The sequence below is a fragment of the Halichondria panicea genome, chromosome 7, assembly GCF_963675165.1.
Source record: "Halichondria panicea chromosome 7, odHalPani1.1, whole genome shotgun sequence".
Classification (NCBI taxonomy): Eukaryota; Metazoa; Porifera; class Demospongiae; order Suberitida; family Halichondriidae; genus Halichondria; species Halichondria panicea.
This window is the reverse complement of record NC_087383.1, coordinates 6,314,844-6,339,720: the sequence shown is the minus strand read 5'-3', so window position 1 is coordinate 6,339,720 and position 24,877 is coordinate 6,314,844. Positions and strand designations below refer to the sequence as shown.

The window sequence follows — 24,877 nt, the reverse complement described above, 5'->3', positions numbered from 1 at the left end:
AAACTGAACAAGTCAGAATACGTTTAATCGTGTTGATGGCACTTAACAACTATAAACAATACTTGTGGCTTGCTCTTCGTACCGTATATAATTATAGTGCCGTATAGTGGGTATAAATGGCCATCCCAGACGAAGGTTTGGGATGAGTATTTTGAGTCAAATTTCGCAAGCAATCCAGTTACATAGCTATACTAGCTAGCTAGAGAGTCCTAGAACGCCTAGCCTTCATCTAACTAACTTGTCTTCTTCAGAACATCTTTTACGAAGCTTTATGAGTATACGGAAGTGCCCGGAAGGCAATAATTGAACTTCAATTATTCATGAAGTTTGAGCGTCATTTACTCAAGGTTGCAATACCTTCGTAGCGTTCCCTCGAACATATCTCCGGAAAGAAAGTAGCTAGGAGGTCGATCTTGGTATCATTTTGAAGCTTAAAGGACGCTCTATCCGATTCAACAATAAAAACTGATTCGAAACTGCCCGCGTTAAGGTCCCTTTTCATTGGCACTGTCACATGTTCATCATAACTATAATTATGACCTTTGGCTTTCAGTCTTTGCATGCTAGGACACTATCACTGAGCCAGTATAGTTAATAGTCAGCTAATTGCGACCGACTGTTAATTTATACCTCTGCATGTAACAATACTTGTGGCTTGCTCTTACGTATAATTATTAGCTTTGTGGTCATGCCAAGGGCGTATACAGAGAAGAGGGCATGCAACTCGCCCTATTCTCAGAATCATCTGACTTCGTAATGAGCTATTTTTAGAACTGTCCACAAAAACGCCCACGCGTAACCTTTGACCGCACAAGGTAAATCATTATATCTGTATAAGCTAGCTCGATTGCAGCATAGTAAAACTAGTTCTCAGCAGTATGGCTCGTACTAGCAGTGTCAAAGGCAAACCATCCAACAGTTGCAACTCCAAGAATAAACCTGTCTTCCTGAGTCTCTGGTACTTCTTAACAATGCGCCCAGCACTTAACTTCCCGCTCGAAGGGGTTGTCTTGGACCTGGCTGGACTAGGACTGGTCATGACACTTCTCTAAAATAATACTGCACTGTTAGCTAGCTAGCTAGGCAGCTCTGATGTACACGCCCATAATTATAACTCCGTAAACAACACCGCCCACTTGTTCACGTCCGTATACTGGATTCTATTTTTAGCATATCCGGTCTCTGATACGAAGTCGGATGAGTACGTAGGGTACATAGTGAGTTGCATGCCCTCTTCTCTGTATACGCCCTTGGTCATGCTCTGTACAATCAGTAGCATGCTTGTGGGCAAATGTAGTTTCTCTTTGTGTGACACCTTATATATAGGTGAAATGTTCCTGCGTGTTGATGGCACTTAACACTAAACAATACTTGTGGCTTGCTCTTCATACCGTATAGTGGGTATATATAGTTTATGAGGGTATATTAATGAAATTTCGCAAAATGACCGTTAGAATAGTTTTCGCGCATTTAATTTTTGCGGAATACCTTGAACTTGCATGAGCTTCACACGCGACCTTTATTCGAGGTAGATCTACATGCAGCTAAAGTGATCCTTTACCAGTCTCTTTATTATTGTAAAACTGAACACTCTATATTCACCTGTCAACAGCCGAGGGTTAGCACTTCTAGGGTGTATAGTAACTTGTAGGCCATAGACTACTGCCATAATTATAGGGAATAGCTCATTGCGTTGACCTTTCTATGCATATACAGTTAAGCAATTTGATATGCTATACGCTATAATAACACACTGTAATTATTTTTGTTCTGCTGTGTACAGTACACTCTCGCTATTCCGGCTCTCTGAAGTACGGCCACCTCGATATACCGGCCATTTGGCTTGGCACGGAATGCTAGCTATAATTATGTTTACTGCACAAAATTCACCCTAAAGAACGGCCACTCGCTATTCCGTTTACCGGCCAGTACTGGCTGTCCCAAACAAGGTTTTCAATGTAACTTTAAGCGTATATTACGGCGGATATGACGTTTTGGGTGTGGTTTAGCAAATAAAATTGGATTACTACTTTTGCGGTTCTTGTCTCGAGGATAATGTAGGATAATGAATCATTCTGTTCTCTATTTAAATGTAATCCAATTTTATTTGCTAAACCACACCTAAAACATCATATCCGGCCGTAATATACGTATAAATTACATTGAACCTTGTTTGGGACAGCCAGCATTGGCCGGTAAACGAAATAGCGAGTGGCCGTACTGGTATAGGGCCTGCACTGGTCACTGTTTTGCATCGTTATTATAGTAACTTGTTAGTGTATAACAATTAAAACATGAGTGTATATACGGAAACCCATGTCATGGTAGCTATAATAATTATTAATTATATAAAGAGGATGAACGTTCTGATGATCAAAGAGTTATTCAAGTGTATCTAGCCTGTATACATGCATGTAATTATTATAGTAGCAATCAAACATTTTTTTTGCGCTCTCTCTCAGCACCCTCCTTACTAGCTGCATTTCCTAGAAACACCACTGTGCTCAGAGAGGTATAATTATTATGGTATACTGTGTGCATGTGTGTGTATAGACTGCTACAGCTGCTCAAGGATCAATGAAGTGCAAACAAGAGTTTCTATAATATATAGGCTTCTATAGTATCGTTTTTTGGATTGCAATTTGCGGATTTGCAGTTATAGCTATAATTATAGGTTTATTTACTTGGAAATCCATCGCAGCCTTTCAGAAGAGTGAGTAGCAAAACTCGTCCATGGAGTGTTGCTACTCTACTTAGTAGATAATTTCATATAGCTCTGCACTATAATTATAATGCTAGCTGGCTTTATTGCATGCAACTATACTACCTAGCTTTTTGTATTAGTTGAATACCTGTTGTTTTGATGTATCAAATGAGTTTGCATGGGATTTCCCTATAGTCTTACACAACGTGTGACCGGAAGTGGGTGTAACTCCCAAAAATGTTCGTACTGCGCGCTCGTTAATTTGAAATCCCCCTTTTCTTTTTCTTGGATCTGCTACTAAGTCAAGTTCAGTCGGTAGAGCATCAGACTCTGATCATGGGTTTGAGCCCCACATTGAATGAATTTTTGTTCGCTGGTATTGCCCCTTCTATATGTGCATGTGCTGAACACCACGGGTGATAATGCAGCACACCAATACCAATGAAGCTATGTTGTACTAGCAGACTATTACACACATGTATATACAGTTACAACAAGTGTTGCAAGCGTGCACTATAATAATACCGTGAACTATAATAATAGTTTGTTTACTAAGTTCAAATATTTTGTCTTCGTGGCTTATGCCCTAGCTCTATTCCATTGTCGAGAAGGCTTGCACACCATTCTGAAGTTAGAAGAGGCTACCTCTACAATGGTCGTATGGTCGTAGTTAAGTTGGAAACACAAATTCAAAGATTTCCCATGGTCTGTACAGAAACCAAGTTCAAACATCCCAACCATACGACCATTATAGAAGTATACAGTAGACTCTTGTTAATCTGGTCACCCTTGGGACCATGCAGCTTGGCCGGAATAGCGAGGTGGCTGTAGCTCAGGAAATAGCCGCGGCTTAAAAACGACCTTACCTCGAATCTAATGACTACTTTTGCGGTTCTTGTCTCGAGGATAATGTAGGATAAGGAATCAATCTGTTCTCTATTTAAGTGTAATCCAATTTTATTTGCTAAACCACACCCATAATGCCATATCCGGCCGTAATATTCGTATAAAATTACATTGAACCTTGTTTGGGACAGCCAGCACTGGCCGGTAAACGGAATAGGGAGTGGCCGTACTTCAGGGTGAGTTTTGTGCAGTAAGCATAATATTATAGCTAGCATTCCGTGCCAAGCCAAATGGCCGGTATATCGAGGTGGCCGTACTTCAGAGAGCCGGAATAGCGAGAGTCTACTGTAGATGAGAGCCTCTTCTATATAGTTTCAGACTATAATGTGCAAATAAACCTTCTCAATAGAAACATTTTCGTGGACTTAATTTTTGTGTAGGATTACTAACCCACGAAATCCGCGAAAATTAAGCCCCTCGAAAATTTCGCGCTATACGATAGTACATCGGCGTGGACGGGCAACACCTATATGATTACACATGTAATATATACCATGGCCATGCAGGCCGTATTTTAATCGGCCTGGATTCGAGGCTAATTCCTGACATAATTATACTCACCACTATAGGAGCTGTGACCAGGGATGGACTAACTCCACTGGGACTGGCAGTCAGAGTGGGGCACCTGCACATGATAAAGTTCCTCATCATGAAATGCAATGTGGCTGTCAATGGTAATTAGTTAGTATAGTAATACAATAATTATTATTTTGTGCATAATTATGCTGTACTGGGTTGTCAAATACTAACAATTAAGTAGGTTGTACATTTCTCGGTATTATTGAACACCTTGCTAACCTACAGTATGCCTCGATTCCTTGATAAGAGGTATAGGGCCTACACTGGTCACTGTTTTGCATCGTTATTATAGTAACTTGTTAGTGTATAACAATTAAAACATGAGTGTATTATACGGAAACCCATGTGGTGGTAGCTATAATAATTATTAATTATAAAGAGGATGAACGTTCTGATGATCAAAGAGTTATTCAAGTGTATCTAGCCTGTATACATGCATGCATGTAATTATTATAGTAGCAATCAAACTTTTTTTGGCGCTCGCTCTCAGCACCCTCCTTACTAGCTGCATTTCCTAGAAACACCACTGTGCTCTGACAGGTATAATTATGGTATAGTCTGTGTTTGTATATATAGACTGCTACAGCTGCTCAAGGATCAATGAAGTGCAAACAAGAGTTTCTATAATAATTTATATTAGCCTCGATCTCAGGCCAATCCGTCTCCAATTGAACACTAGGTCGCCTCCTCGGCCTGGTATTGATTGTATCTGGGTGTGTATCTGGGCATGCATGTGCTGTGGTTGCTGTGGTTGCTCAGGTATTCGCTCAAAAAGAGCGAATACCTGAGCAAGGTGGAGCGAATAGAAACACTAATAGTGTATGTAAGCATACTTACTCCGTAAATCACCGTTAAATCACAAAGAACTCCGTGTCATAGGTATATTCTTTAGCAAGTTTAGTTTGTCATAGATATAGGCTTAGCTATAGAGTGTGAGGAGCTGTCTTGTGCGAAGGAAGAAGGATCATCACTCTTGTGAAAGAACAGACCTATGTTCTCAAGTTTCTGCTATCAGTGGCTACCTTTGATTGACTCGACTACACAATTTAATACAAGCGCTTGATTAGACCATTGATTGCCAGATACACTTGGTAGAGTCTATCCTCAGACTCCGGCCATCGATCTCTTGTATACTATGCTCAGGGGTGTCTACAAGTGGCTGGGCCTGGGATGTATTGTCAAAGTGAGCGATATAAATCAATAATACCATTTCATCATTGGAAATTGTACACTATAGCCTATAGCCCAATCCTTGGTATCTGGATCAAGATATGACATTACGGTACTGGCACTGGTGTTGTGTTAGCCTCCTTCACCGGCCTTCAAGGAAGTGCGGCCTGGGATCGAGGCTAGTTTTGTGTGGACCATCACTGTGAATTACAAAATGTATAGTGGAATGGTGAATTTAAGTTCTACTTATTAGTATACAGGAGCAAAATGGAACCTTCCCCTCCAACCCCTGTTGTACTCTTCCTAGCTGATGGGTGTGAACTCATTGAAAGAGGATGCCCCAGTGCCACTCGTGTCCTTCCCAAGGGGCTGATCTTATAGAACTATATACCTGCACTAAAACTACTGACGTGGAATGGCTCTTTCAACACTTGTGGTTGCTATCCTGACCAGTGACGTCAGGATTCTACTGTCTCTTGATGCACTGTGAACGCACAATCTTTGTTATGCCACCTGAAGGCTTAGCAGGCATATCCAACGCAGTATTTATTAAGTCTTTCTGGAAGCTCTTGTTTGAGATCTTCGCTTCTAAACATCTGCATTTATTATGGACGCAGTACTGCTGTGCAGTACACTCTACAGATAACAGTATTAATTTCTAGTGTCATTATATCACTGTATTTTTAGCCAACTGTGATGAACTGAAGATGTTACAGTACATAGCATTCCTCTTGATACTTACCAGTTTCCGGTCACGCCCAGATACAATCAATACCAGGCCGAGGAGGCGACCTAGCGTTCAATTGGAGACGGATGGGCCTGGGATCGAGGCTAATAATATATAGGCTTCTATAGTAGCGTTTTTTTATTGCAATTTTGCGGATTTGCAGTTATAGATAGGTTTATTTACTTGGAATGCCATCGCAGCCTTTCAGAAGAGTGAGTAGCAAAACTCGTCCATGGAGTGTTGCTACTCTACTTAGTAGATAATTTTATAGCTCTGCACTATAATTATAATGCTAGCTGGCTTTATTGCATGTAACTATACTACCTAGCTTTTTGTATTAGTTGTACCTGTTGTTTTGATGTATCAAATGGGTTCGCCTATATTAAGTTAGTTAGTTGACTGTTCATAGCAGCTAGCTATAGCTCTACGCAGGCCGGTCTATTATGGGACTTATACACTGTAAAAACTAATGGGTTAAAGTGACTCGCGGTTGCGGGTCATTTGAATGTCTCACCAAATGACCCACACTACTCATGGGTTGTTTTGCCAATGTGTTAAATTAACCAATGGGTTACCATATTGATTGGGTTAAAAGTAACAATAAAGTGAGTCATAATTACCCCTAGGTATGATTGTTTTGACCTTTGAAAATTTGTTAATACATAATCAACAGCACACAATCAACATTAGCATTTAGTGCACATAGTAAATCAATTATACAACGTTGGAATGTCACCAGCAATTGTTCAAGTAATTGTTCTCCTTGGAATTCTCTCCTACGCCCAGCAAACCGGGACATTCCTCCTAGAGATGTGGAATTAGCAGTTATTTTTACAACAACTATAGCACTTTGCATACTTACTTCGTAACTGCAAGCAATCCAGAGGATGTCTCCAGAAGGTTTCTATACAATAAAACAATAGCTTTTTGAGGGTAAATCACTTTTAATTTAATATACTCACTTTCAGATCTAGTCACTTATTATTGCTCTCTTCTGTCAACCCCCTACAAAAATAACATTTAACATCTTTGAATCAATTCATGAGCATAGGATCACCTGGTTTTTAGAGTACGATGAGGTCGAGGGTTGCCGAGTCTTCCTTTAAAAGTTTTTATCTCAGCAGCACTCAACCTGTCTTTGGTTGGTTTCCTTAGCATTCAGTACCGTAGTAAAGGTCTATCTGTGGTGAGTAGTGTAGTTGTTAAGTAGTGCTCTGCATACTGTTCTAGTAAATTCTGTATCTTACCTCTTAAAAAAAGTGTCTTCAACTCTTCTTTGTGCATCTGACATGTTTGTATAAGTGCCTCTAAATGCATGATTATAAATAATTATAGATATTTATTTATAGACTGGGGAATTATTTTAGGGTGGGTAATTTAGACTCACAATACTGAGTAATAATTATGAACTCACTGAGAAGGTTAATATGACTCTTGTATACTGGGTTTAACTTACCCATCTTCAGTTAACATACGGGTTATTTCGTTTAAAGTGGGTCAAAATCGACATAACCATCCATTGGATCACCATTTAACCCACTTTTGTGGATATGACCCGTGTGTGACCCACTGCTCATGAGTTTAAATGACCCACTAGTATGTTACAATGACCCACTAGTTTTTACAGTGTACCCTGGCTGAGAATGCATGGGATTTCCCTATAGTCTTACTGCACAACGTGTGACCGGAAGTGGGCGTAACTCCCAAAAATGTTTGTACTGCGCGCTCGTTAATTTGAAATCCCCCTTTTCTTTTTCCTGGATCTGCTACTAAGACAAGTTCAGTCGGTAGAGCATCAGACTCTTAATCTGAGGATCATGGGTTTGAGCCCCACATTGGATGAATTTTTGTTCGCTGGTATTGCCCCTTCTATATGTGCATGTGCTGAACACCACGGGTGATAATGCAGCACACCAATACCAATGAGTTATTCAAGTGTATCTAGCCTGTATACATGCATGTAATTATTATAGTAACAATCAAACATTTTTTTTGCGCTCGCTCTCAGCACCCTCCTACTAGCTGCATTTCCTAGAAACACCACTGTGCTCAGAGAGGTATAATTATGGTATACTGTGTGCATGTGTGTGTATAGACTGCTACAGCTGCTCAAGGATCAATGAAGTGCAAACAAGAGTTTCTATAATAATATATAGGCATCTATAGTATCGTTTTTTTGGATTGTAATTTGCGGATTTGCAGTTATAGCTATAATTATAGGTTTATTTACTTGGAATGCCATCGCAGCCTTTCAGAAGAGTGAGTAGCAAAACTCGTCCATGGAGTGTTGCTACTCTACTTAGTAGATAATTTTATAGCTCTGCACTATAATTATAATGTTAGCTGGCTTTATTGCATGTAACTATACTACCTAGCTTTTTGTATTAATTGTACCTGTTGTTTTGATGTATCAAATGGGTTCGCCTATATAAGTTAGTTAGTTGACTGTTCATAGCAGCTAGCTATAGCTCTACGCAGGCCAGTCTATTATGGGACTTACCCTGGCTGAGAATGCATGGGATTTCCCTATAGTCTTACACAACGTGTGACCGGAAGTGGGCGTAACTTCCAAAAATGTTCGTACTGCGCGCTCGTTAATTTGAAATCCCCTTTTTCTTTTCCTGGATCTGCTACTAAGACAAGTTCAGTCGGTAGAGCATCAGACTCTTAATCTGAGGATCATGGGTTTGAGCCCCACATTGGATGAATTTTTGTTCGCTGGTATTGCCCATTCTATATGTGCATGTGCTGAACACCACGGGTGATAATGCAGCGCCAACGCCAATGAAGCTATACTGTACTAGCAGCCTATTACACACATGTATACAGTTACAACAAGTGTTGCAAGCGTGCACTTGCTAATGCCTCTCGCCATGTTTTTGCTTTCGCTCAAAAGTATTACTAGAGTGTTATAGAAGAGATAAGTAATTTGCAATGTGTTTTGATTGTTTCACAAGAAAGTGCATACTGATCGTCTTAAATTGCCTGCAGCCAAACAATGGGAGAAAACCTTTGTCAAAGGCATAGTCAGTAGTCTGTGAAAGACAGAAATCAATCACAGAAAGTAATAATAATTTTTTTTTTTTTTGTGACAGGCTATGGGAAAAAGGCCATATTGGAGCAGATATTGGCATTGAGCAATAGCCAGATTTATAGACTGCAGTGTATAATCTCATAATAATTTTTCTTGGCTTATAGTTATCTACAGTCTTTCTACTACCTCTCTGTAAAATCTGATGCTCTGAATCCAACGCGTTCCACCGAAGCGCTTTGACTAAGCAGCCACCATTACCTTACTTTACCCAATTTAGCAATCTTTTAAGTGGGCGTTTCTCAATACCGCTATTTCGGAACTTTGAGTTTCTAACGCGCATAATTCAGGCATGAAAAGAGGTATGTGCAAACTAAGCATATCAATGCATAGGCAATTCTTTGCTCTATCATCTGGTATTTAAATCTCAACAATTGTAGTCTGCTCCAATAATTATGGCCTTTTTCCCAGAGCCTATTATTATCTATAACAAGCAGTCTAAAAAGAGTTATCAGAAAAGGTTGGTTTGTGGCTTACCAGGACCTCAACAAAAAAGAAATTGATTCTGCCAGGATCTGGCGTTCAAAATGGATTCTTTTACACGTACACGTGGTATTGAGCGCATGCACATTACATCCAGGAAGAAGGGGTGTGTCTGCAAGTTCCATAATGATTACTAAAAATTTAATAGCTAGCTTCTTTATAGCAGCTCTTTCTTACTCTTGTATAGCAGCTAGCGCTTTAGTGCAAGGCTAACTCGAATAGAAAGTTTGTGCGAACAGATGATGCTATGAAAGATTCCTGAAGAGACTGCAACAGCCTTCAATGTGAGTCAAACTAGCCATAACTCGAGAATGTTTGCTAATCCACGAATCAAAATCCATGAGAACGTGACTAGAAGCCTATAGTTTTTGTCGCATTACAAGTAACCGTTGAGCAGTTGCAGCTGGAACATGCAGACACACACACAGTCAGCTCTACCTTATCCCTCGTGTGGCTACGCCTCGAGGCATAATTATACACATGCTGTGAAAAAATAGTTGGGAAATGATTGTTGTTAAAAAGGATGCTGAAAGTTTGATGTCTATAATTATAATTATTAATGTCACTCAGTAAATTCAATAATGACTCTTGCAGCTATAGCGTTCTAATGCAGAGCTATATAATTATAGCTAATAAGAAGATGTAATTATACTCAACTGATTTTGCTACGCTAGAGTCTGCAGTCTGCAATAAAATTCAGTGAATTTTAGGCGTGACAAATCAGAGAAAAGCAGAACAGAAGAACGGCGTAGATCATTCATAGCCTTCAATGTATTACTAAGCAAAACTAGTCGAAGCATTATTAATTTTTGTAAATCCACTGAATATGACTTAGTCTGTCTAGAAGCCTCTTATTCTTATACACTTATTGAGCAGTTGTATATCACTCTACACAGACACACGCACAAACACACTACCGTATACCTCGCTGCGAGGCATATAATTATAGCGTAGTATTATAGTAGGTATAATTATACGCTGATGTGTGTGTGTGTGTGTGTGTGTGTGTGTGTGTGTGTGTGTGTGTGTCTAGAGTGCTGTAATAATACAGCTGCTCAAGGCTCTGTATAATTATAGTGTGGATGTACAAAATAATACTTTAAGTTAGTTTCGTAGTACTGTATAGCACTCATTTATAAATGTATCTTTATTTTAAGCACTGCATGTTTTTTGTATACCAGTGCTTTTCCGTATATATGCAAATAATTGTCAGTTTATCTATAATAATTATGAGCTATGGTTGTAGCTATAATTATATGCTGTATCAAGGAAGTATTGACTGCTGAAGGTGGGAGAGGGCATGCGACTATTAGTAAGCATCTATCCAACATGCTCACCGAAAATTACCTAAGAGTGACACATACTTTTCCACGTATACCGTATATATCTTCTAATTTATCGGACACTTCTAATTACCCCGGACACTCTTTTCGGCAATTTTCTTTGTTGTAATACAACGGACACTCCAGTGCTTTAATATTACATTTGTTCTAAATATCTGGACAATACTTTGAAAAGTTGAGTTACATTCACCATTCACAGACGGCAAGTAAGACAAGACAGACTTAGAGTGCTGCAGTTAGATAGCTTTGAGTAGCTAGTTTTAGATAGCTAGTGCAACTACTCAGTCGCACACTGTTCTATTAAACTTAGCTAGCTCGCATGCAGCTGCTTGCTTGTTCTAATTATTCCGGACACTTCGCATGCTGTATAAAAATCTGTTCCAATTATACCCGGATAATTTCCAAAATAATCATTTTTTGCTGTCCGATAAATTAGAAGATATACGGTAGTATAATTATAGCTATACTGTTTATTACCCGTATTTTGGAATGATAGTAGCTATAATGGATTGTGCTAGTGAGTTCATGACTCCAGTGATGAGATATAGACGACAGAGGACTACGTCATCAAGTCTCAAGCTCATAATCAGTGGGAGTATAAATTATTATAGTGAGGAACCAGCGTCAGAGCACCACCATCGCCACTTAAAAATCATATCAGGAGGGGTTTGTTTGCCAAATTATATATAGGGGTATAGGGCCAAGGGACTGTTGAGTCAAGGAGGTCTAAAGTAACTGGTAAGTTCCACATGCAGACTGTTATATACATCGTAAAATAGTAGTGATCACTATTATTTTACGATGTATATAACAGTCTGCATGTATAATAATAATCAGAACTGAAGAGGGTCAGTATACCATTGAAGTATAATATAGAAAGGTCTGAGAGTGGCCCTATATATCTTGGACCATCACCAAGATATAGCAGTTATAACGGTTTCTGGGGAAGCACATTCGAAATAACATACTTTACTTTGACGTTCTCCTTGACCAGACATGCCCAACTTTCGTCTGCGCACAGAAAACATGAACACATGTAGAATTCAGAATAACACTTAATATTAATTTTAGCTATTATAATAATAGCTAGTATCATTTGCATGCATTTTCTCCTTTACATTAATTTTCTCTCAACATTTTTATCTCTCTAGTAAATACACATGATCCTTGCCAGAACGCAATAGTTAGATCGCAATAGTTAGATCGCAAGGGTCAACTTTTCTGCTGGTTTGGTTCATTCACAAAGGTTTTTCACCAGCAAATATTCTAGTAATACGGTATATATGGCAAGTCTATTTGCTATCAAATGCTGCCCGCTACTGTGAAAAATCTCTCTTATTTTTGTTTTTAACTCGTTCAATACAAGTAATATAGTTGTGACACACGAAAATATGCCCATCTTGAATAAACGCCCATCCCCTCTTTTGCTTCAAAGTTCTTGCACGAGGGAATTTTCACTCGATTATAAGAATGAAGAGTTGAGCATGCGCAGTAGCTGAATACCACATGCTCACTCTTAATTTTAGTGTCTGACAGAAGAAAGAAAGTTTTAGGTAGTAGCTAGTAAGATCTAGAGTAGACTATAATTACACTCTTTTCTGGACTATAAGATCAAACATATAACTTTCTCTGTATGGATCTGTTTGACCTTGAAGATGTATAATTATGCAGAGAACAAGTATAGTCCTATAATAATTATGCTGAGAAAGGAAAACACAAAGTCCAAGAAAGTTATCACACATGCAGGCTAATTTTGCAAGTTACCTTGCCTTGGTTTTTTGAAACGAAGTACCTGATAGCTATATACTCTGTATAGGAGTATATGTCCTACCATATCCTTTGGGAAGTTTCTGCTACATCTGACATCGGCAAGCATTGAATAGAGGAATAGAGTCAGAGTTCACTTCTTCATGTTCATTCTCTTGTCATGCTTTAATCATAATTATTATTCATGCATTAGTTTATAACATTGTTGTCAATAAAATGTTCATACTATGCATTAAAATGAAAATAGAATAAGATTTGTCATAGAGCGAAGTGTAAACCTGGATTTGAGGCCGCGAGTGGACGTATATTCGAATGAAAACTCGCCGTTCGCGATTAAACGCCCAGTCAGGACTCTAATAAGCCTAGACTTCTTGCTGGGCGTACTTTCTCGAGGGTACGGTATAGCCTCCTTCACTGGCCTCCCCTGAAGAGAAAAAAAACGAAACTGCATGCCTTTAATGTGATTTTTTTTATGTAGACTAGCCAGAGCGAAGCTTTAACGTTGCTTGAGGCTTGTAGAAACTCTTGGTTTCAGAGTCTTCTTTAAAATTATAGCCTAGCTTGCTTAATGCTTAGCACTATTCTAAATCAGTTATATGCCCTTAGTAGCACCCTCGCTATAATTATGCTTGGGATGCTACAGCCTCAGGCCTTCGAATCTCAAAACCAGAGACCTTGGACTCAGCCAATATTTACCACGTTGTAACGGATTGGAGTTGCACTCGCCGAATTTCTTGTTTCTACGCTTTTCATGCTTTTCCTGCCAATCATATACGTTCACAATGTTTCACAGTGCAAAATTAGTTTTTTAGTTCGATTCCCTTTATTTCTTCAGTACAGAAGTATTATACGTTTCGAAAATGTGAAAAAATGCCTAAGAGGAATGTCAAGAAGCAGAGAAGAGAAGACAGGACTGGAATTATAATTATGATAAAAATAATGACAGCCATGTTTACTGCATGTATATAGATGTACTTTGAAGAGCATTGTTCAGGCCTTTATACAGAAAAAAATTGACAGGGGGGAGAAAATCAACATTTCAGAAAAATGGGAGGCTCGGCGATTATCCGTATCTTGGGGGATCTGCGAAATTGTTGTGTTTAGAGACTGTCGTGCATCACATCTTAATTCATTCTTAAGAGTTATTAAGTACTAATAGTATTGTGGAATGTCATAAAAAATGCAGAAATCCAATTGCCTAGGTTGAATGGCACTATAGATAAAAGCCATAGCCTGAGCGACACAAGCCTTTCTCACTATTAATGAAGGTCGCTCTTAATTGAATCGCCCTCTGTACTTATACAGATAATTATAGTGACTTTGAAGAAGAAATTGTGGACGTATGGAACAGAAAGAGTATATAGATTTAATTAAAGTAGCTTCGTAAAGAACTCATTATTGTTGTTATAAAACACTCTTTGTTTGGTTGGTGTGTAACAGGCCATAACACAGTGCGTTATGGCCTATATTTTCAATACAATTGCCAGGGGGGAGCGCCCCCTGTGCCCCCCTCTATGAAGTCCTGGTGTTGCAAGAGTATATGGAGGCCTAACACAGTGTCTATTATGGTCGATCTAGCCTGTGCATACATCTAGCATAATAATTATTTTAATTATAGCATCCATTACCTGAGGTGAGAATGGAGAGTTGAAGGTTATACTATATATACACTTGCACTGTATCACAGCCACGCACGTGCCATGTGACATTGCTGGGCAGTTATTTTAAAGATGGTGGAATTGCGTAGATATAAGAAAAGTGGAGCCTTATGGAGGTACTATACAACTGGTGCAACAACAAAACATGATGACTTAAGTAGTGAACTGTAGGTGTTGTTCTGTATAATTATTTCTTTTGTGCAATAGGAACAATAGGTTTCATGGCTCCTGAAGCTGTCTCCTGCCATGATGTAACCTCTGTAGAACTGATATTCTAGACCATTCCAGCATAGTTACTATAATTATAATTATGTTTTGTATTTAAGTCACCATGTATTGTTGTTGCACCAGTTGCCATCACAGTACCTTATTGCTGTTATTATTCTACTGTTGAACATCTTCAATACTACAAGCTCCACGCTTTTGGGTCAAACTGATCGTTACCCCAAACTGGTTATTCTCTACACATAGCTATAGTTGTTAAATAGAACTGTCCATCTATTTCAGGGAGAAAAGTAAATTTTTTTGCTTCTGGTTGACAAAACAACCGCATGTCTCGTGTGTACAGATTCATCCTGCATTTTGGTTGCTATAACCAATAAATGCTTTATACCATGGATACTGATGACTATATCACTCGTCCGTGTGCCTAGTATAACTGTCACTCGTGCTTTGCAGGCAGTCATGCATTTACTGGCACAGACTCGTGATAATCTTCAGTATTATAATATCTATGGATAATAATTATCATAATAACAGATAAGTCAGTAATTTGATGTTGCCTTTCCCTGCGGACAGAGAGCAGGTTTAATAATACAATAGCACAATATACAACTATTAATTGATCCTTTGTTGTACAACTTATACTTGTGCTATAAATACTTCTTTTAATTACATACATTTTGTTATGACATCATTATATTTCTAGGGAGGAGGGTACCAAGACGCCCACCCTCTCTACGAAACCCTGCCAGTATTAGTGAATGATGCATGATGGGGGAATTGCGTATATAATAAGAAAAGTGGAGCCTTAGAGGTCATCTGCCTCGTGAAAGTGAACGCAATTCTGAGAAAAACGCCCATTGTCCAAGTTGTATAGTCGACTAGAAGCTGTATCCTGAACATGTTTGTATAATGACTTTCCAAGAATAATTATTACTTACTACACTTATTCAAGATACTAATCCGACTTTTAATTGCCTTAATGGTTGTAATTAATTTTGTTTTAAAAGAGTGGGAACAATCACTGCATGCCTGTAACTGTATTACTGTATGGATTTAGTGGAGATAGTTATTATACTAAGTAATAGTCAGTCAGACGAAACACGATGAAATTTGAAAATAGTGCAATTTTTCATAAGGTATAGCAATATAAGTGTACTTTAAGCCTGTCTAAGCTCTAGTAGGTTGTTTTTGCTTCAAATGGTTGTCACACTCTTTATATAGTGGCGCATGTTTCCTCTTCTGATACACTGGAGTGCGATATATAGAAAGCAAGCACATGCATGCTGTTTATCCTTCAGCCATTTTCAAAACGGATTGCTGGTTGTCAATTAACGTTTTTCTTGTCTTTTTTTTGGGGTCAAAATCTTTTAGTAGCCTTCTGCAAGCTCTCCTGGTGTTGTGGAGTCTTATTTCTTTGACTTTTAGCCGGCCTCCGAAATTTGTCTTCAAGTGCTAGTGGGAGTATAGAGTGTTTTTAGTTGTGTGCTTGTGTGTGTTTCTGTTAGTACCTGTTTAATTTGGTTTAGTCAGTTGAATTCGTGTTTAGGGTTTATCAGTAGTGAACTGTAGGTGTTGTTATGTATAATATCTCTTGTGCAATAGAAACAATAGGTTTCATGGCTTCTGAAGCTGTCTCCTGCCATGAGGTTGAGCAGCAGTATTGATCGGAAGTGCTCGGAAATCAATAATTGAACTTCAATTATTCATGGCGTTTGAGCGTCATCTGCTCAAGTTGCAATACTTCGTAGCGTTCCCTCGAACATATCTCCGGATAGAAAATAGCTAAGAGGTCGATCTTGGTATCATTTTGAAGCTTAGAGAACGCTTTATCCGATTCAACAATAAAAATAAACTCGGGTATACCCGCGTTAAGGGTTGTTTTCCTAGGCCCTGTCACATAATTATAATAATTATTATAGTTTCTTTTCGTATTAATTTTAACAAATACTTGTCTCCTGTGAAACTGTGGCTTATGCTCTCTATTGCGTTGTCGAGAAGACTTGCTGGCTAGCTGTGGCCCTCTGTGGTGTTGTCGACACACTAGTTTGAAGCCAGAAGAAGCTTTCATTTGTAAAAACCAAATCACGACCATCCAACCATCATAAAAGTAGTTTCAGACTAGTGTGCAAGCCTTCTCGACAACACCATAGCAGTGGCGGATCCAGGGGGAGATCCCAGGGTGCCACGGATCCCCCCTTTCAGTCTAGCTATTGTGGCTTACTACAGCTACCAGCTAGCTATTTATCAGTTTTGTAGCTATTGTAAAAAATTTTGATTCAATGATTGTACCTGCATGTTGTTTTGATGCACCATGCAATTGCCAAAGGAGTGTTCAGGTTATATAGCTTAGGTTAGCTATAGTTGACTGTTCGTACTTCCATGTATAGAAGTCCCTGGCATACTAGCACTGATCATGGTCGATCATTTTCCGCTTTTACATTTAGATCTACTACTGTCCTCCACGAGGCATCAGCACCCGCGATGTTTTCATTGGTTAGGACAATGTACTGTACATTCCTGACTATAGCCTCGAGATCAGGCCGATTAAAATACGGCCTGGTATCTATTGCATGGGTGATGTTAGTGCACATGCACAAACTGAGTTCCCCAGAATCTGAGGATTTGTTCTACATTAGGAAATTTTTGTAAAATTTATTATAAGTATAATAATAGTTCGTTTACTATAAGTTCAAATACTTTGTCTCCGTGGCTTATGCCCTCTATTCCGTTGTTGAGAAGGCTTGCACACCATTCTGAAGCCAGAAGAGGCTACCTCTACAATGGTCGTATGGTCGTAGTTAATTTGGAAGCACAAATTTACAGATTTTCCATGGTCTGTACAGAAAATAAGTTCAAACATTCCGACCATACAACCATTATAGAGGTAGATGAGAGCTAGCCTCTCCTGGTTTCAGACTATTCCTGGTTTCAGACTATAATTATAGTGTGCAAATAAGCCTTCCTAATAGAGGGCCACAGCTAGCTAGCTAATCTTCACAATGGGCATACAATAGATAGTACATGGGCGTGGACGGACCACACCTATATGATACCATGGCCATGCAAGCCGTATTTTAATCGGCCTGGATTCGAGACTAATTCCTGAAATGCGCATCACTATAGGAGCTGTGACCAGGGATGGACTAACTCCACTGGGACTGGCAGTCAGTAGGGGACACCTGGACACCACAAAGTTCCTCATCATGAAATGCAATGCGGCTGTTAATGGTAAGTTAGTATAGTAATACAATTATTATTATTTTGTGCATTTATTATGCTGTATACCGGGTTGTCGAATACTAACAATTAATTAAATAGGTTGTACATTTATGAACACCTTGCTAACCTAGCTACTGGTATGTACAGTATGCCTCGATTCCTTGATAAGAGGTATAGGGCCTGCACTGGTCTCTGTTTTGCATCGTTATTATAGTAACTTAATTGTTAGTGTATAACAATTAAAACATGCATGAGTGTATTCGGAACCCATGTCGTGATTTATTTACTTGGAATGCCATCGCAGCCTAATATTATTTTCAGAAGAGTGCATGCATAGCAAAACTCTTCCATGGAGTGTTGCTACTCTACTTAGTAGATATATCTCTACACTATAATTATAACGCTAGCTGGCTTTAGTGCAACTACCACCTAGCTTTTTGTAGTAATTGTACCTGCATGTTGTTTTGATGTATCAACTTCAATGGGTTCGCCTATAAGTTAGTTAGTTGACTGTTCATAGCAGCTAACTAGCTCTACGCAAGTCTATTATGGGACTTATACCCTGGCTGAGGATGGGATTTTCCCTATATTATAGTCTTACTGCACAACATGTGACCGGAAGTGGGAACTCCCAAAAACATTCGCGCTGCGCACTCGTTAATTTGAAGATATGCAACTAAGTAAAGTTCAGTCGGTAGAGCATCAGACTGAGGATCATGGGTTTGAACCCCACATTGGATGAATTTTTTTGCTGGTGTTGCCCCTTCTATGTGCATGTGCTCGTGCATGTGCTCATGAAAACACCGCAGGTGATAATGCCGTGCCAATGCCAATGAAGCTATACTGTATATACTAGCAGACTATTACAAACAATCTCAGTCATGTATACATGCAGTTACAACAAGTGTTGCAAGCCTCTCGCCATGTTTTTGCTTTCGCTCAAAAGTATTAGAGTGTTATAATAATTATAGAAGAGGTAAATAATTTGCAATGCGCTTTGATTGTTTCACAAGAAAGGGGTGTCCACATAATACTGTAGAAACTGGATTATTAGCGCTTACTCGACTATAAGCGTATATTTATTTTAAGCGCATGCTCAACTGCAGGCTTTAATTGAAGTGCTTTTCCGAAGGTTATTAGTTAATTGATTTAGCTAATTTCGTTTATCTATGAGCTAGTTAGCTTGTACAGTGCATGATAGCTATATAGCTGGTGATATCCATATGGAAGGACTCTCTGCTGCGCACTTAAGGCCCGGGTCCAGATTTCAACACCAAATTTTACACTATGTTCATACTGCTGTATTATTTGCAATATACAGTGGATGATGATCCAAAATGAAGCTCAATGTTTTCTTTTTCCTAATTAGCTTAATTCAATTATGCTAATTAGTCCCATAAATGGTGATGACGTCATGCCACTTTCAGAAAGAGAACTGCAAATACGGCATTGAAGATGCCAAGATCAAGCTTCAAAAACAAGGCTAGATGAACATCTCATAGCTAGGTACTGGTATCCTTGATGGGAAGAGTAGGAGTTATTGTATTCTTGAGATACACAAAATAGCCTACTTCTAGAGTGGCTGTCAGAGCTAAAGAAGCTAGCATAGCTAAGAAAGTTTTAGACATTTTTACTTCCCATCAATGAAACATAATCATAACAACATACTCTATCTTTTGAGGGCCTAAACAGCTACTCTAAGTCCGCCGTATTAATTTGTTGCTAAAGATAATCTATAATAGTTCTAGCAGCTAGCTAAGTAGCCTCGGTCCCAGGCCAATTTTTTTTAATAGAACGAAGTTGAAAAATACGACCTGGTATTGATTGTATCTGGGCTTGGCAGGAACCGGAAACTAAAGCAGAGATTCTTTACATTTTGTTTCCTGCTTTTTTTCTGTAATACTAAAGGTGTACGTAGAGGCATTTTACTCCCGTAAAAGTTACAGTAATGTAGCTCCGTGTCATGTTCTCAATTTACAGCTAGCTAGCTATGGCATGCAACGCGTTGTCTTGTTTGAAGCAAGATGGCCTCACTCTCATGGCAGAACAGGCCCAGGCTCTCAAGCTACTGTTTGAGGGAAGGGACGTGTTTATCTGGTTCCCAACGGGGTATGGCAAGTCTCTCTGCTATATCAGTTGCTACCCTTTTTAATCGACTACAAGCTAGGTAGGACCAAGGCTCCTCCTGTTGACAAAAGTGTTGTTCTTGTCTCCCCTTGTATCTCTCATCATGAGACTCATGATTGACCAGGTCAGGAGTCTAAACAATAGAGGTGTTTCTGCTGCCATCCTCAGTAGCAATAAAGGAATCGACAAAGATTTGGTTGCCACTGCCAAAGAAGTGTCTTCTGGGAAGTATTTCCTGCTGTATACTGCCCCAGAGGCTGTTGTTGAAGACCACTGTTGGAGGATTCATTTTTTGTTGTAACACAGAGTCAATTTGTTTTATGTATTAAAAAACCACGCCCAGATCACGCCCAAATACAATCAATACCAGGCCTAGTAGGCGACCTAGCGTTCAATTAGAGACGGATCGGCCTGGGATCGAGGCTACTAGCTAAGCAAATACATTGACCTTATGACGTCATGTGCAATGAATAACATTAATAAACATTATTAACACTACATCATCTACATCATCTTACAGTGCAACAACCAAAGAGAGTAGATTTTTTTTTGGTACACATTTTTTACATTAATTTTTGTGGCATATCTTCTAAAGTAAAAGTGATATGATCTATTTGAGTGCAGGTACTTAAAGTTCAACTATTGGCGCTTCCATTAGACCACCACCTGTTACATCACATGACATCATCAGTATAAAATGGCTGTCTGAAGATGTGTACTTCCGAAAATATGTTAGGAATAGAAGTAGCTTATTTGTTTGAGTTAAGATCTGAAATTTGTTGTGCATGTACCTGAGTATATTGCTCATCTTTTGAGCTTCAACGGAAGTCTGGGCTACTAGTAAGTTCTGAGAAATACTGCATTTTGTTGTTTTTTGGTGGCAAATATGTTAGGAATACAACTTTCGATTTTATATTAGTTAAGGTCTGATTTTTGAGCAGCATGTACTACAATAGTGTACTTTTCATCTGTACTAACTTACAGGAGTTAGGCTAGCCTCTTCTTTGCTAGAGCGGCCCATCTTGTCAAAAACAGTGCTTTTTATGACTTTTGGGGCGATTTGGCTACGTATAAGGCTAAATTACACGCCCCTGTGACATAGAATGACCAACACCAACTGTGTATTTGCAGGTAGACATCACATGACCTTTGGATGTAGCAAATAACAACAAGATGATTTGTGACGTCACAAATCAATGAATATCATTGTATACGTCAGCAAAAGTAGCAAAACAGAGCAAAATCACCATTTTTGACAAGAAGGGCCGCTCTAGCAAAGAATAGACTTGTTTAGCTCCTGTAAGTTAGTGCAAATGAATTTTACACTATTGTAGTATACATCCTTCTCAAAAATCAGACCGTAACTAGCATAAAATTGAAAGTTGTATTCCTAACATATTTGCCACCAAAAAACAACAAATGCAGTATTTCTCAGAACTTACTAGTAGCCCAGACTTCCGTTGAAGCTCAAAAGATGAGCAATATACTCAGGTACATACACAACAAATTTCAGATCTTAACTCAAACAAAATTAATAAGCTACTTCTATTTCTAACATATTTTTGGAGGTACACATCTTCAGACAGCCATTTCATAGTGATGATGTCATATGATGTAACAGGTGGTGGTCCAATGGAAGCGCCAATAGTTGAACTTTCAGTACCTGCACTCAAATAGATCATATCACTTTTACTTCAGAAGATATGCCACAAAATGTGAAAAAAAATAAAAATAAAAAAAATCTACTCTCTTTGGTTAAAATGTAGGCAATGAATAAAATTAATCTTATCAGTGCCTGTGACGCAGGCCTTAACTGCACAGAGTGTGCATGCTGTTATACCTTGTCTGATCATGCTGAGAGAATGTGAGACATGAATGAGGTCCTTTTATTCCAAGTTCCTGGTCAATATGAATGTTTTTGTAATACAAATTTAAATGGTGTAAATGATTTGTAAAACTGAACTGTAACATAATACTATGATAGTATATTATTATAGATCCAGTTAGCAGGGGCGTAGGCAAGGGAGGTGCTTGAGCACCCCTCCTGCCTCACTCTACTACATATATATTATAGCTTACTTGAAGATCCAGTTGAGCTCAGCACTCCATTCAGATTTAGCTTGTTATAGCTGAATACTGAACTAGCTATTCACCTAAGAGAGTATAGTTTTTAGTTAGTAGCTGGACTCCCGTTATGAAAGATAATTTTTTGCATGCATGCTGGTTTTGCAAACTGCATTGAAGGTCACATAGGGTTCAGCTATTCACTTCCTGCATGCAGCATGCATGGGTGGAGCTCAATATAAGTTCAGCTATACAGTGCCTTTAGTCTATAGAGGAAATAAATGCAATTTGGTACGTGTTAGTACATAAATTGAGATTATAAACGTATTGAGTAATTATTGTGGTATCATAATTATGCCTCAAGCGAGGTGTACGGTAGTGTGTTTGTGTGTCTGTGTGTGTGTGTATATAGACCGCTACAGCTGCTCAAGGATGAATCAAGTGCAAGTAAGAGTTTCTATAGGCTTCTAGTCATGTTTACTTGTTCGTGGATTTGCAAAAGAATGCTTCGTTCTCGAGTTATGCCTATAGTTTTGCTTACTTGGTATGCCATTGCAGCCTTTTCAGAAGAGTCCGTAGCAAAACTTGTTCACCGAGTGTTACTACTCTACTTAGTATAGTTAGCTCTGCACTAGAATGCTAGCTATTGGTAGCTGCAAGAGTGAGCAGAGAGCTGCAAGGCTCTGCTGACTTGCAGCCAGACTTGAACTTTTGGCATCGATCATGGTTGATCATTACCCACTATTTGGTTGATTGCATGCAACAAAATTAAAGATGTTCATCATTATAATAATATGATTATACTTATAATCAATGTGTGTATAAAAACTAGCTTTATGTTATGTAGCTTTGGCACCTCCACTGAGGCATCAGCACCCGCGGTGCTTTCATTATTATATAGTGTTTTGTGACATACCAGAAAAAGAGATAAACACAGACACACACACAAACATACTACTGTATACCTTGCTGCACACATATACACACCTGAGGGATAATTATAGCGTAGTATTCGTTGTACTGAGTTATTATTCCCTGTGTGTGTGTGTGTGTGTATGTCTAGAGTGCTGTTATAATACAGCTGCTCAAGGATCAATGAGCTTCTATTATTAATATAATTATAGTTACGTATAATGGATGTACCTTTAAGTTACGTAGTTTCGTAGAATTAGCACTTACTTGATTATAAACGTATTAATAGTTATTTTTAGCACTACAGGTTTTTTGTACTCGAATTGAAGTGCTTTCCCATAATTATTATGCGAAGAATGTCAGTTTATCATGAGCTATAGCTAGCTTATGGTTGTAGCTATAATTATATGTATATCAAGGAAGTATTGACTGCTGAAGGTGGGAGAGGGCATGCAACTCAGCATCTAGCAGCTAACGGCTTCTGCATGGGGAGGCACATTCGAAAGAACATGCATATACTACATACTCTGCTACCCCGTCGAACCCATCTGTCCTCTGTGCGTGTACAGAAAACACGAACGCATCAAGAATTCAGAATCGAACACACTATAACATGATAATAGCTATAGCATTTACATTTTCTCTTTTACATTAATTTTTTCTCTCAATCTGCATACAACGTTTTGTCTTTCTAGCTTAGTCTGCATGTACCACTTCGACTTATATTGAATTTCGGTGCATGCATGATATCGAGTTGTATGCCCTCTTTTCTGTATACGCCCTTGTTTATTATTTAACCAAGGGTGCCCTTGGAGAGAGTCCTTCCAGATATGCACATTCGTTACAAACATGTCAAAATTAATGAAACGTATCTTTTGAAATTTCATAGAATTTCTGTCATTTTAACACTAAAATACGATGATGCATCTCATAAAACATAAGCTAGTGTTTTTGCTGTGTCTATCTGGAAGGACTCTCTGTAATTGTATGCTGTTACCTTGTCTGCATGATGACGTTGAGAGAATGTGAGACATGTTATATAGATCAGGCTAACCCCCCCAAAAAAGCTATAGCTAAAAGTTACTTGACAACATAAAGCGATGAAGCCATAATTATCACATAGCTTCTGGAGCCAATACATATTTACCGCTGTATTGAAATAGTCCACTCAACAGTGCACCCAATAATTATAACTCTTAACTTACAGTGTGTTGTATAAACACATGCATGGTGCTGAACATGTTATTGTGAACCTGTACATAATTATTAGCTATATTCACAGTGCAATTGTTGTTCTCACCTCAGATTCTGCACTAGTAGTTACTATCCTAGAGCTGACACTGAAAGATGAAGGTGATGTAACCACCAAAGTTGACGGTGAGATTCATTATTAGGTGTACACTGAGTTGAGTGCATGGAGGTCATTAATTTTACTGACTATAGATTATAATTATAGCAACAGATGCTCCTTTTGATATTTTTTTTTCTCCAGAGAACAATCGACTTCTCTTGGCTTGCAAGTTTGGGTACGCAACAATTGTTCGATATCTGATCAATGAGTGCAATGTGGATATTAATGGTGCGTGAGTATCTTTGTACACTGATTGTTAATGACCTTTCTACCTCCCCATTAAGTGTGTACGTCTCAACAATATTAATGATCAAATGTTAGGCCCTCCAAACTCATTGTGTATGTCTTGGGTACACCACTTACTGTGAGTACATGGAGTATGGGACAGGGAAGCTATAGGTGTTCAATAAGAAGGCTTGGTTACATTAGCTGATTATTATTGCTCCATTATGCGCATGCCCCAGTAGCGTATCTAGCAATAGGCTCAGGGTACGTGCTCAAGCATCCCCCGAAGCTAAAAATCATTACTGTAACTTACTGTTTATCTGAAG

The 24,877-nt window shown here is 38.7% G+C and overlaps 1 protein-coding gene and 3 long non-coding RNA genes across 6 annotated transcripts in view; 1 reads left to right on the top strand and 3 right to left on the bottom strand.

Moving 5' to 3' along the window:
* LOC135338663 (uncharacterized) overlaps window positions 1–21,061 on the bottom strand; it is a 34,719-nt gene extending 13,658 nt beyond the window's left edge. The window contains exon 1 of the long non-coding RNA XR_010395710.1: window positions 20,982–21,061. This is a non-coding gene — a long non-coding RNA (uncharacterized LOC135338663). The remainder of the gene's footprint in view (window positions 1–20,981) is intronic.
* The window catches only part of LOC135338448 (uncharacterized), a 37,129-nt gene continuing 16,496 nt past the window's right edge, over window positions 4,245–24,877 (top strand). Inside the window, exons 1-3 of one of the 2 annotated variants that reach the window (XM_064534579.1) lie at window positions 17,589–17,881; window positions 24,281–24,352; window positions 24,468–24,554. In XM_064534579.1, the coding sequence (XP_064390649.1) occupies window positions 17,761–17,881; window positions 24,281–24,352; window positions 24,468–24,554 (280 nt within the window). In that variant the 5' untranslated portion in view covers window positions 17,589–17,760. Of the gene's footprint in view, window positions 4,285–17,588; window positions 17,882–24,280; window positions 24,353–24,467; window positions 24,555–24,877 lie in introns of those variants that run through there. The other variant, XM_064534580.1, reaches the window with a different exon arrangement.
* LOC135338612 (uncharacterized) lies at window positions 6,737–7,886 on the bottom strand. Of its 2 annotated transcripts, XR_010395648.1 has the most exons (5): window positions 7,334–7,886; window positions 7,144–7,267; window positions 7,049–7,091; window positions 6,949–6,990; window positions 6,737–6,890 (listed from the first exon to the last, which is right to left on the bottom strand). It is a non-coding gene; the product is annotated as an uncharacterized LOC135338612 (long non-coding RNA). The 2 variants fall into 2 exon arrangements; XR_010395647.1 differs by having other exon boundaries at window positions 6,738–6,890; window positions 7,144–7,884.
* On the bottom strand, window positions 21,412–24,268 carry LOC135338666 (uncharacterized). The gene is made up of 3 exons (XR_010395712.1): window positions 22,079–24,268; window positions 21,840–21,898; window positions 21,412–21,662 (listed from the first exon to the last, which is right to left on the bottom strand). It is a non-coding gene; the product is annotated as an uncharacterized LOC135338666 (long non-coding RNA).